Source organism: Bufo gargarizans, chromosome 3 (genome assembly GCF_014858855.1).
Source record: "Bufo gargarizans isolate SCDJY-AF-19 chromosome 3, ASM1485885v1, whole genome shotgun sequence".
Classification (NCBI taxonomy): domain Eukaryota; kingdom Metazoa; phylum Chordata; class Amphibia; order Anura; family Bufonidae; genus Bufo; species Bufo gargarizans.
In genome coordinates this window covers 255,538,373-255,551,920 of record NC_058082.1, presented here as the reverse complement: position 1 = coordinate 255,551,920, position 13,548 = coordinate 255,538,373, and the positions used below count along the sequence as shown (strand labels likewise).

The following is a 13,548-nucleotide window of genomic DNA, read 5'->3' as shown; positions in this document are numbered from 1 at the left end:
CCCTGATAGAGCTCTATCAGGGTGAATAGGACTTCACACTGTCCCTGCTGCTCTGTGCTTTGTGCACACAGCAGCATGGAGCTTACTATGGCAGCCAGGGCTTCAGTAGTGTCCTGGCTGCCATGGTAACCGATCGGAGTCCCAGGATTACACTGCTGGGGCTCCGATCGGAGGAGGAGGGTAGAGGGGACCCTGTGGCCACTGCCACCAATGATTAATACTGGGGGGTTTGGGTGGGGGGGGGGGCGCACTGCGCCACCAATGTGTTTAATACTGGGGTGGGGGCTCACTGCCCTACCAATGTTTTTAATGTGGGGGTGGGGGGCGCACTGCGCCACCAATGATTAATACTGGGGGGTCTGGGGGGGCGCACTGCGCCATCAATAAAGATAAATCTCTGCAGAATCACATAACCGTCTCGCGACCTCTATGAGCGGTAGCTGCGATCCGCGGCACCTGAGGGGTTAACTACCGCAGATCGCAGCTACAGCTCATAGAGGTCGGGAGTCGGCTATGTGATTCTGCAGCTCCCGCCTCCTGTTCAATTTGAATGAATGAGTAAGTTAACATCATTGGTGGCGCAGTGGCCACAGCCCCTCCCCTTCTCTTCTTATCTGTCTCTTCATTGGTGGCAGCAGCAGCACAGGGGGAGGGAGACACTGCTTCCTTCTCCCCTGTGCTGCTGAGGGAACACGGAGAGCGCTGACAGCGCGATCTGTGTTCTCCATAAGCTATCGGAATATCGACAAAATAGATGCCGATGCCGATAACCGTCAAAATCGATAATATCGGCAAAACCGATAATCGGTCGATCCCTAGACTTGAGGGCATTAAAGGGTGCTAAAGTCTCATGGATTATTCATTGTTGTTATCTATAGCATATCAGGACAGAAACTTTGGAACAATTTTTCCTTTAAATCACTAGAGAGCTACAGATAAATCATTAACTGTGATGACCACCGTGACATGCCTATAGCATTAAAGGGGTCCTCCTGGAATTAAGAAAATTAAAATACTTAAATATTACTTTATTATAAATATATTCCCAAATACCTTTCATTAGTTATAATGGCTCCTTTTGTCTAGGTAGCATTCATCATGAAGAAATATAATGGCCGCCATCCTATTAGTACACACAAAACCTGTCCTAATCACACAGCAGGACGAGTTACTTCACAAACTGAACTAGAGGGCGGCCTCATCCTCCTCTCTGCTTTTCAGGGTATATGATCCTGACAAGTAGAGCAGAGAGGAGGATTATGGCCCCTTTTATGTAGTACTCCTAATTTATTTAATAGCATGCAGCTCATTCAAGTGGCATGACAATGGTCCTACTAAACAAATAGTGGGCTGGTGGACATGTTGGCGAATAGTACATCTGTACTTAGATGTTTAGACAAAAAGCAAAAAAAGAAGGCAGCACTCCAAATGGTGAAGAAAAGTGGACGATTTATTCACCCAACCAGCAGCAACGTTTCAGCTCTCACATTGTGAGAGCTGAAACGTTGCTGCTGGTTGGGTGAATAAATTGTCCACTTTTCTTCACCATTTGGAGTGCTGCCTTCTTTCTTTGCTTTTTGTCTACATTTGGGATCTTGGTCTCCGGTCCCCCAGGAGGATTTTTTGCACCCCCATACAAGTTTGTGTGCTGCTTCTTTTTTCTAGATGTTTAGACATCTCTATGATGTGGATAGTCCTCCATCGTCAAACTGAGTGGTGTTTGTTATGTGCATAAAGAAGCCTAAAACATAGAAACATAGAATGTGTCGGCAGATAAGAACCATTTGGCCCATCTAGTCTGCCCAATATACAGAATACTATGAATAGCCCCTGGCCCTATCTTATATGAAGGATGGCCTTATGCCTATCCCATGCATGCTTAAACTCCTTCACTGTATTTGCAGCTACCACTTCTGCAGGAAGGCTATTCCATGCATCCAGCAGAAAAACTTGAAACAGGAATGGTTCCGGATTCAATAGAGATCCTCTTTAAAACTTCTTCTTTATTAAACATTCATTAACAGCAGACAGCCACATGTTTTTTTTTCTTCTCATTGTCTAGCCAAATACATCCAGGCATACCCCGCACAGGGTTAATGAGTTTGAGAGCTTCAGCACAGTGTGTACATCATTCACACTGTGCGTTTGTTTGTTTTTTCTCCTTCTCATTGTCTAGCAAAATACATCTAGGCATACCCCGCACGGGGTTAATGAGTTTGAGAGTTTCAGCACAATGTGAAGGACATCTACTCGGTGATTAGTAGTCTATATGATGGGTGTTCACTGCAGTGAAACAACCAATGAAAAGGTGCCCTCCTCCCCAGAAATTTGGAGGGGTGGGCTCAATATCCATTAAAATTTTTGTGTTTCTCTGTGCTGTATTGTAACGACTAAGGGTCCAGTACCCGAAACGCGTCAACATGTCTTGTGCACCAGGTGGCTGTCTGCTGTTAATGAATGTTTAATAAAGAAGAAGTTTTAAAGAGGATCTCCATTGAATCCGGAACCATTCCTGTTTCAAGTTTTTCTGCTGATTGCAAAGGGGACCCACCCCAAAGGTTTCAGGAGTCGGGTGAATGTATTTGATCAGGAAGGTGAGCTGGATGAAGTGTTTTACTATATTCCATGCATCCACTACTCTCTCAGTAAACTAATACTTCCTGATATTACTTTTAAACCTTTGCCCCTCTAATTTAAAACTATGTCCTCTTGTAGCAGTTTTTCTTCTTTTAAATATTCTCTCCTCTTTTACCTTGTTGATTCCCTTTATGTATTTTAAAGTTTCTATCATATCCCCTCTGTCATCTTTCTTCCAAGCTATACATTTTAAGGTCCTTTAATCTTTCCTGGTAAGGTTTATCCTGCAATCCATGTACCAGTTTAGTAGCTCTTCTCTGAATCCTCTCCAAAGTATCAATATCCTTCTGGAGATATGGTCTCCAGTACTGAGCACAATACTCCAAATGAGGTCTCACTAGTGCTCTGTGGAGCGGCATGAGCAGCTCCCTCTTTCTACTGGTAATGCCTTCTCCCTATACAGCCCAAGCATTCTGCTAGCATTTCCTGCTGCTCTATGACATTGTCTGCCTACCTTAAGTCTTCTGAAATAATGACCCCTAAATCCCTTTCCTCAGATACAGAGGTTAAGACTGTACCACTGATTTTATATTCTGCTCTTGGGTTTTTGCGCCCCAGGTGCATTATCTTGCACTTATCAACATTAAATTTTAGTTGCCAGATTTTTGACCATTCCTCTAGTTTTCCTAAGTCCTTTTTCATTTGGTGTATCCCTCCAGGAACATCAACCCTGTTACAAATCTTTGTCATCAGCAAAAAGACACACCTTACCATTGAGGCCTTCTGCAATTTCGCTGATAAAGATATTAAACAATATGGGTCCCAGAATAGATCCCCGAGGTACCCCACTGGTAACAAGACCTTGGTCTGAATATACTCCATTGACTACAACCCTCTGTTGCCTGTCCCTCGGCCACTGCCTAATCCATTCAACAATATGGGAGTCCAAGCCCAAAGACTGCACTTTATTGATAAGCCTTCTATGTGGGACAGTATCGAAAGCCTTACTGAAGTCCAGATAAGCGATGTCTACTGCACATCCGCCATCTATTATGTTAGTCACCCAATCAAAAAAAATATATAAATAAGATTAGATTTGACATGATCTCCCTGAAGTAAACCCATGCTGTTTTTCATCTTTCAATCCATGGGATTTTAGATGTTCCACAATCCTCTCCTTAAGTATGGTTTCCATAAATTTCTCCACTATTGATGTCAGGCTTGGGCTACTTTCACACTTGCGGCAGTGTGATCCAGCGGGCAGTTCCGTCGTCGGAACTGCCGGCTGGATCTGCCGATTTTGATGTGACTGAAAGCATTTGTGAGACGGATCCGGATCCGTCTCACAAATGCATTGCAAGAACGGATCCGTCTCTCTGCTCTCTGCGGATCCGTCTTGTATTTTTCACATTTTTACCGGTCTGCGCAGGCCGGAAGGACCGATCCGGCATTCCGGTATTTTGAATGCCGGATCTGGCACTAATACATTCCTATGGGGAAAAATGCCGGATCTGGCATTCAGCCAAGTCTTTTTTTGACGGAGAGAAAACCGTAGCATGCTGCGGTATTATCTTTTAGCCCGATCAGTCAAAATGACTGAACTAAAGACATCCTGATGCATCCTGAACGGATTACTCTCCATTCAGAATGCATGGGGATAAAACTGATCAGTTCTTTTCCGGTATAGAGCCCCTAGGACGGAACTCAATGCCGGAAAAGAAAAACGCAAGTGTGAAAGTACCCTTACTGGCCTATAGTTGCCCGATTCCTCCCTGCTACCTTTCTTGTGAATGGGCACAACATTTGCTCATTTCCAATCTTCTGGGACGACTCCTGTTACCAGCGATTGGTTATACTGCCCTTTCAGTTTTGACAGCAGATCCCACAGCCTGCATTGATATATTTAGTACAGCGTACCATAGTATTTGTGTCATGGTGACTAATACCTATTAAAAGTAAGATGGTAATATGTTTATTCATCTAAGATTATTGTGTTTCATTTTCAGTATGTCTCAAGTAGAAAGGTATAAAGGTGTGGAGAAGGAGTAAAGCTCTGCCATGTTTTTCTCATCCTTGATTTTTTGTGGCTTCACAGTCATTCATGGTAAGTGCCTAGATTGTATGATTGCATGTCTAACTTCACCTGTTTTGCATTAATACCTGATTAAATTATTAATTTATATGTCTGTGAAGCACTTTAAAGAGGTTTTTTTGGAATAAGAATGAAAACAAATTTATGGCACACACAGGTACTAAATAGGTGACATAGTCATGGTGACAGAGCAGAGGGGGCATGGGCAATGTTTAGTTTGTCTCATTTACCTTAGCTGTACGTATGCATAGCACAGTCTCACATTTAATGCATATACTTACATTTGGTTTATAGAAATAAATCTAGATTATAATACAGAAGTGGCTGCACTTTTTCAGTATGGCATTTGCTTCTAGAAGGTCCTAGACTAGGACAGGAAAATGTAGTGCAGAGGGAATGCTGCCGTAATTTTTTTGCATGCCCCTTTTTCAGATACCACAGTGCCCTCGTAATATTAATAGGAGCGGCAGCTAGTTACTTGTTGCACATACATTCTTCATGACTGATGGGTATTGTAGGAAAGTCCCCGGAATAATAATGGACGGACGATACGTGCCACCAGAGGTCCTGGCCTCAGTGGAGTAAGAACCGGATCATTGCGGTTACAGCGGCGAATGCTGCTGGCGCAGCGTGTCCGGGCCGGTTCTTACTGGGATCAGGTAAAGAGTGGGGGGGTGCCTGTTCCCGACGGCCAGCCCAGGTTTTTGGTGGAGCTGGGCCTTTAAAGAACCCAGCCTGCTGATGATGGGGGTGGGGTGTGTCTTGCTGTGCTGGAGATTTCCAGAGACAGAGTGAGTGCTGATGAAGGAGAGTCTGGGCGCAGCACACATTGAAGGATAGCCCTGGGACCTGTGGTGCTACAAGCCGAAGGGGCTCTGGCCTGAGGGAGACAAAGGCAGATAGCCTAGAAGCCTGCAGAACTGCTGTGGTCTGTCCAAAACAAGGTGACTCAAACCTGCTGTTTATTTTCTATGGAAGGACTTTTGTTCTATGCACTATGTGGATATGCACCTGTGTGGTCTGCACATTGCCTGTTATGCCGTTGGTGTGAATAAAGTCACAAAGACTGTCTATGATTGCCTCAATACTGCCGCCGCTACCGTAGCCTACCACGAGCACATCCCCACAATTGGTGGCTTGGAGCGGGCATTCCTGCAGTGAGGCAGGCCTGAGGCAAGAGTTGTGTTGGACTGCATGTCATATATCAGGCCTGCAAGTTTTATGGTTCCTGACAAGATGGAGGAGGCCATTAAGCACCTGATTCAGAGTAATGTACAGCAGCAACAGGCATTGCAGGCTCAGAGGGAAAGTAATGAGCTACAGCAAAAAAGACATGAGGAGGCTATGTGTGCACAGCAGCAAACAAACACTCTCCTAATGCAGCAGCTGGTAGCCATGCAAAAGTCGGTGCGAACATCCCTGCAAGGAGTTTCAACTGCGACAACCCCGACTGTGTCTACCGCCAGGGACAAAGTCCGATCCGCCCTGAGGAAAATGGGTCCGGGAGATGATATAGAGGCATTCCTGATGGTATTCGAAAGAACCGCGGAGCAAGAGAGGCTGCCGTTGGAGCAGTGGGCCGAGGTGGTGGCGCCTTTTCTGGTGGGGGACGCACAAAAGGCCTATTTTGACCTCAGCTGCGATGAGGCCAAGGACTATGAGAGGCTAAAAGCTGAGGTGTTGGCCAGGTTGGGGGTAAACACCTATGTGCGAGCGCACAGGGTGTATCAGTGGGTGTTTGCCGAGTCCCGACCCGCCCGGTCACAAGCCTATGACTTACTTCACCTAGTAAAAAAATGGCTTCAGCCTGAGATATTGAGCCCTTCTCAGATGGTTGAAAGGGTCGTGGTCGACAGGTTCGTGCGTACCCTCCCGAGAGCCATACAGCGCTGGGTGGGACAAGGCGATCCAGGCAACCTGGAACAACTGGTGAGCCTGGTGGAGAGGTATATGGCCACTCAGGATTTGGGGCGGGACTCAGCGGTACTACCGAAGTCACGTCAGCCCCCGCTGCCGACCCGGGATCCTGAAAAAGGGATCCCACCACATAAGGAGGGGAGTGGATCTCCAGTCCGTGGGAGGAATACCCTGGGGAGGAGGGAGGCTGCGAGGATCAGATGTTGGCATTGTCAGGACTGGGGACATGTGGCATCCAACTGCCCTAGGGCATCCGAACCCATGGACTGCGGGTTCGCTCGCCGGTCCTCTTTTTATGCCCAACCGGTGTATATAGCTGACCCCCTGCTGGCGGCGGACAACCCTCCGGTGTGTGATGTCGTTGTTAATGGACACTCCGTGCAGGCCCTGCTGGACTCTGGGAGCCTGGTAACTCTGGTCCATGAGTCGCTGGTAACGGAAAAACTCCCAGAAAGGCGAACCCTTACCATTGTCTGTATACATGGGGATCGCAGGGAGTATCCCACCACTAAGGTTACCCTGGCAGTGTGTGGAAAGGAGGTACCACATGTCGTCGGGGTGGGGAGACGGCTCCCTTATGCCGCAATATTGGGGAGGGACTTTCCCCTGTTCTGGACTTTGTGGAGGAACGGGTTGCCTACCTATGGGGAAGGAAAATGTCCAGGTCCCGAGCCCGAGGACCCCGAGGCAGGGACCCCAGCTGTAGGGGTCACCGTAGAGGAGGTAGAGTGTAACCCTGACCGGTTTCCCCTAGAAGTATTGGCGGGTGAGACAGTAGAAAGTTCGTCCATCCTGGATCTGGAGGTACCCTGAGAAACCTTCGGGACTGCACAGCTCCAGGATTCGACGTTATTGCGGGCTAGAGAAGGTGTGTCGGTGGTTAATGGTGTTGCCCAGCGTCCCGGCGCCGATACCGTATTTCCTCACCTGGCCTATAACCAGGACCTGTTATATAGGGTAGACAAGGTGAGGCAGGAGGTGGTGGAACAACTGGTGGTGCCCCAGCCTTACCGGCGTATGGTCTTGGATTTAGCGCATGCGCATGTGTTGGGTGGTCATCTGGGGGTTAAGAAAACGCTGGAGCGAATTCTACAACGGTTCTATTGGCCTGGGATATATGAGGAAGTCCGGAGGTTCTGTCAGTCCTGTCCAGTGTGTCAGCTGACTAGCCCCCAACCTCACTATCGCAGTCCACTGGTACCTATGCCCATTATAGAGGTGCCCTTCGAAAGGATCACCATGGATCTGGTAGGCCCCATTATTAAGTCAGCCCGAGGTCACCAACACATCCTGGTAGTGTTAGACTATGCCACTCGCTATCCGGAGGCGGTCCCATTGCGCCATACGTCGGCCAAGGTAATAGCTAAAGAGCTCATGAGTATGCTTGCCCGGGTGGGGATACCAAAGGAGATTCTGACGGACCAGGGGACACCCTTTATGTCCAAAATAACAAAGGAATTGTGTAAGCTATTAAATATTAAACACCTGCACACGTCCGTCTACCATCCCCAAACCGATGGGTTAGTAGAACGGTTTAATAAGACCCTGAAGTCCATGCTAAAAAGAGTCGTGGCTAAGGACGGGAGGGATTGGGACTTACTGTTGCCCTATGTTTTGTTTGCGGTACGGGAGGTGCCCCAGGCGTCCACGGGGTTCTCGCCCTTTGAGTTGTTATATGGGCGACATCCCCGTGGGCTACTGGATATCGCTAAGGAAGCATGGGAGCAACAGCCTACGCCTCATAAAAGTGTGATAGAGCACATAGGAAAAATGCAGGACCGAATAGGGGTCGTGTTGCCGATCGTCCGTGAGCACATGGAAGCGGCACAACTGGCCCAGAGTCGGGTATATAACCGAACCGCCCGGGTAAGGACATTTCACCCGGGGGACCGAGTTCTTGTACTCGTGCCCACGGTCGAGAGTAAATTCTTGGCCCGGTGGCAAGGACCCTATGAAGTTAAGGAGAAGGTGGGCCCAGTTGATTACAGGATATACCAGCCAGGGAGGCGGAAGCCCGAACAGGTATATCATGTGAATCTACTAAAACCTTGGAGAGACAGAGAGAATTTGTTTGCAGACAGCCCGCCCTCTGTCGGGACGTCAGGGAGTGACCCGGGGTCACCAGGTGTTCCGGAGAACGCCGCTGGGGTGACGATAGGGGACGGACTGTCGACCAAACAAGCGCAAGAGGTGAAAGAATTTGTTAGTCGGAATAGGGACGTATTCTCTGACCTTCCTGGACGTACCACCTTGATCGAGCATGACATTGTCACCGAGCCCCGGGTGAAAGTCCGCCTAAGACCATACCGAGTACCGGAGGCTCGGCGACAGGCCATTTCGCAGGAGGTAAGATCGATGCTACGTCTAGGGGTCATAGAAGAGTCAAAGAGCGAGTGGGCTAGCCCGATTGTCCTTATTCCCAAACCGGATGGTTCATTACGGTTCTGTAATGATTTTAGGAAATTGAATGAGGTATCAAAATTTGACGCCTATCCCATGCCTCGGGTAGACGAGTTGATAGAGCGGCTGGGAAAAGCCCGGTATTTTTCGATCCTAGATCTCACGAAGGGCTACTGGCAGGTACCTCTGACGGAGGCGGCAAAGGAGAAGACGGCCTTTGTCACCCCGGAGGGGCTTTTTCAGTATAGGGTGTTGCCTTTTGGGTTGCATGGCGCTCCGGCTACGTTCCAGCGTCTGATGGATGTCGTCCTCAAGCCCCATCACCAGTATACCTCCGCGTATCTGGATGATATAGTCGTGTTTAGCCCAGACTGGGAGGGTCATTTGTCAAAACTTCAGGCAGTGATAGATTCTCTAAGGAAGGCGGGGTTAACTGCCAACCCAAAAAAATGCTCGGTGGGACTAGAGGAAGCTCGCTATTTGGGGTATGTGATTGGACGCGGAGTCATTAGGCCCCAAGTGAATAAAGTTGAAGCAATCCGGAATTGGCCCAGGCCTCGTACGTCCAAGCAAGTACGGTCATTTTTGGGCCTGATTGGGTACTACATGAGGTTCATTCCCCATTTTGCCACCTTGGCAGCCCCGTTAACCGGCCTCTTGAAGGGTAGAAAGTCGGTGATGGTTCGCTGGGGGGAGAAGGAGGAGGCGTTCTCCCGTTTGAAGTCGGCCCTATGTGAGTCCCCAGTTCTGGTGACGCCCGACTTCAAGCGGGAGTTTGTAGTTCAAACAGATGCCTCGGGAGTAGGACTAGGGGCTGTGCTTTCCCAAGAGCTCAACGGGGAAGAGCACCCCGTGGTTTTTCTAAGCCGCAAGCTTACCCCAGCAGAAACCCGGTATAGCATTGTGGAGAGAGAGTGCCTCGCCATCAAGTGGGCACTCGAGTCTCTCAGATATTACCTTCTGGGGAGAAGATTCCGTCTGGTGACCGACCACTCCCCTCTCCAGTGGATGAGTCGGGCTAAGGAGGGGAGCGCTCGGGTTACCAGGTGGTTCTTGTCCCTCCAGAACTTTAAGTTCACTGTTGAGCACAGGGCCGGCCGCTTACAGGGGAACGCAGATGCCCTGTCCCGGGTACACTGCTGTGCGTGTGTTCACCCCCTCAGGCTTGAACAGTATGTTCAAGCCCTCAGGGGTGAACAAAGGGGGGGGATATGTAGGAGAGTCCCCGGAATAATAATGGACGGACGATACGTGCCACCAGAGGTCCTGGCCTCGGTGGAGTAAGAACCGGATCATTGCGGTTACAGCGGCGAATGCTGCTGGCGCAGCGTGTCCGGGCCGGTTCTTACTGGGATCAGGTAAAGAGTGGGGGGGGGGCCTGTTCCCGACGGCCAGCCCAGGTTTTTGGTGGAGCTGGGCCTTTAAAGAACCCAGCCTGCTGATGATGGGGGTGGGGTGTGTCTTGCTGTGCTGGAGATTTCCAGAGACAGAGGGAGTGCTGATGAAGGAGAGTCTGGGCGCAGCACACATTGAAGGATAGCCCTGGGACCTGTGGTGCTACAAGCCGAAGGGGCTCTGGCCTGAGGGAGACAAAGGCAGATAGCCTAGAAGCCTGCAGAACTGCTGTGGTCTGTCCAAAACAAGGTGACTCAAACCTGCTGTTTATTTTCTATGGAAGGACTTTTGTTCTATGCACTATGTGGATATGCACCTGTGTGGTCTGCACATTGCCTGTTATGCCGTTGGTGTGAATAAAGTCACAGTGTATCACAAAGACTGTCTATGATTGCCTCAATACTGCCGCCGCTACCGTAGCCTACCACGAGCACATCCCCACAGTATCTACATAAAAAATTCCTACTAGAAAGGGGCAGGCACATTGTGGAACATTTACCAGCCCCTGTACGCCAGAAAACATCTATCAAAAAGTCACAAAGTTTGGTGCACACAACGTTTGAACAAAAATGTTATTGAAGGTTTAGATCCTCGCTCAACACTTGTCCAAAAAGCAGGGTGGAAAGTGGGTGGTGAGGGTGCAGTCATAGTCTGCCTGGCCTGCCTATAGTCTTATGGTCTAAGATTATACTGGAATCTACATCAGATCCCATGCTGGCATAGATTTTCTTTTTGGTGCATGGACCTGCACAAATTTGCCAAACTTTTCTCTTAATAACTGTGGCACATCTCACACCAGTGGGAAATAGATAAAGAATGGCGTGTAATACGCCAGTCTTAATAAATGGCCCCCAATGAATCTACAAAGAGAATCCTTTTCCACTTCAGTGTAAATGACTTGGCAAATGATGTGAGGTAACACAAAACTCTTGGACCTCAATGCTAGTTCTGTTACAGTGCCCCCACCAACCATGTATCATTTATAAGACTTAGCGGCAGATTCAGTAGACTATATACCCCCTATAGCTACTAGAGAGGGGTCGTTGATCCAGGGAGTTATTCTGATTGCCTGATTGGAGTCGGGAAGGAATTTTTTATTCCCCTAAAGTGTGGAAAATTGGCTTCTACCTCACAGGGTTATTTTTGCCTTCCTCTGGATCAACTTGCAGGATGACCGGCCGAACTGGATGGACAGATGTCTTTTTTCGGCCTTATGTACTATGTTACTATGTATTAGTCTGTAATAAAGGTTTGGGGGGGGGGTGTCCCTGCACAGATAATCATAAGAATAGATTATTACATGGGGAATGCAAGAAGTTACTAAAACATACATATGTCAGGAGGGGTTACAGGTCCTGATCTAAGCACACAACCAGACTATTAAAAAAATTAAGGATGGGGAAATAAAACAACACCATTGGTTGTATGGTTAGGAGACAGGAGCTGCACTGACACGAGGTTAGGCTAGATTTACACCACATCTGTGGTATACTGTTGCCACATAGGCCAGAAAAATCTCCCAATGTATATAGGAACATGCCTATAGAGTTTAGTGAGCAAGCCAATGCCAAAAAGATGTCCATTTGGCATATCTTAGGCCACAATACATCAGAATCCTGCAGACTAATTACACTGAAATTCAACTTACCTAAAATACAAAAATATGAATTTTTATAGCAGTAAGTGGCAGACATACATAAAAATGTATAGATATACAGTATCCTACTACTGTGCTATATTTATTAGTTTTAATTGCACCATGACACATAATATGATCAAAGGACAGGAAGGGGTTGCCCGAGGAGAGACACTGATGGCTTATTGGTATAACAAAGTGGCATTGGGAATAGGAAAGCGATGTGCCCCATTTCTTCTTTCAGCTCTCCTTACAGATACTGCATGATCGGCCCCTTATGCGGTAGTCAAAGCCCTGAGCCAAGCAGAGCCATAGGACACAAAAATGTGTCACAGAAATGTCATAGTGCTTTCGCCACTTTATTCTACTGATATTCCTCCAATGCACTTCCTTAACACTTTCTGTACCAACTAGATTTCCAAGAGGCATAAATTCATGTATGTGACGAGGAGTTAAAGTAAAACTATTGCCATATAGAACATAACACCTCCTTCCCTGATGTACTTTCCATTTGGCGTTTCTTATTTTCTATCTTGCGAAAATCATCTTTGTATGCTATGCAAATTAGGCCTCATGCACACAAACGTATTTTTATTATGTGTCTGTTCCATTTTTTTTTGCAGCTGTTCCATTGCAGACCGTAAACCAAACAATTTTTTTCAATGCAAAAAAAAAACGGAAGGTACTCCGTGTGTATTCCGTTTCTGTATGTCTGTATTTCAGTTCCGCCAAAAAATAGAACATGTACTATTATTGTCCACATTACGGACAAGAATAGTACTGTTCTATTAGGGGCTAGCTGTTCCGTTCCGCAAAATACGGATTGCACGTGGATGTCATCCGTAATTTTTGCGGACTGCAAAATACATACGGTCGTGTGCATGAGGCCTTAGGCAGTAAGGTGTCCAGAGGGGCATTATTTTCTTTCAAATGTGCCTGGGAACGCCCCCATCTAGTGTGCAAGTCCGCCCTCCAGCAGAGCCTAAGCAGGCCTCTCCTGGGCTGAGACTCCAGGCCCCCATCAGAACCATTGCCACCGCAAGCACCCCACTTCCCCCGCTACATCACTGACGAGAGCTTAACAGAGAAATATTGAGCAGGCGCAGTACCAAAGACTGGCTATGCCTGCGCACTCCATATCCTGCTGAGGGCATCAGCCTCTTATGACTCACTGGGCATGCGCCTGGGCGAGATTTCTTAGCGAAGCTGAAGGCAAGTGTGGGTGGTGTTACCTCTCGTCAGTGATGTAGGGGTGGTGTGTAGGCAACGGCGCTGATGGGGGTGTGAAGTCTCAGCCCAGGAGAGGCGTGCTTGGGCTCTGCTGGAGGACGGACCTGGGCACCTTTGATAAAAAAAATAACACCCTCTTGGGCACCTTACTGCCTAATTTTCATATCATACAAAGATTATTTTTGCAAGAAAGAAAACAAGAAACACAGAATGGAAGGTACATCAGGGAAGGAGGTATTATGTTCTACATGAGAATAGTTTTACTGAGTGATAATCTATGTGACAGATTTCCACCAGAATG

At 47.8% G+C, this 13,548-nt stretch overlaps 1 protein-coding gene across 5 annotated transcripts in view; it reads left to right on the top strand.

The window, feature by feature from the left end:
- HHLA2 (HERV-H LTR-associating 2) overlaps positions 1-13,548 on the top strand; it is a 76,499-nt gene that overhangs the window by 24,103 nt on the left and 38,848 nt on the right. For 4 of the 5 annotated variants that reach the window (XM_044285035.1, XM_044285037.1, XM_044285039.1 and 1 more), the window contains exon 2: positions 4,584-4,681. In XM_044285035.1, the coding sequence (XP_044140970.1) occupies positions 4,636-4,681 (46 nt within the window). In that variant the 5' untranslated portion in view covers positions 4,584-4,635. Of the gene's footprint in view, positions 1-2,455; positions 2,595-4,583; positions 4,682-13,548 lie in introns of those variants that run through there. The other variant, XM_044285036.1, reaches the window with a different exon arrangement.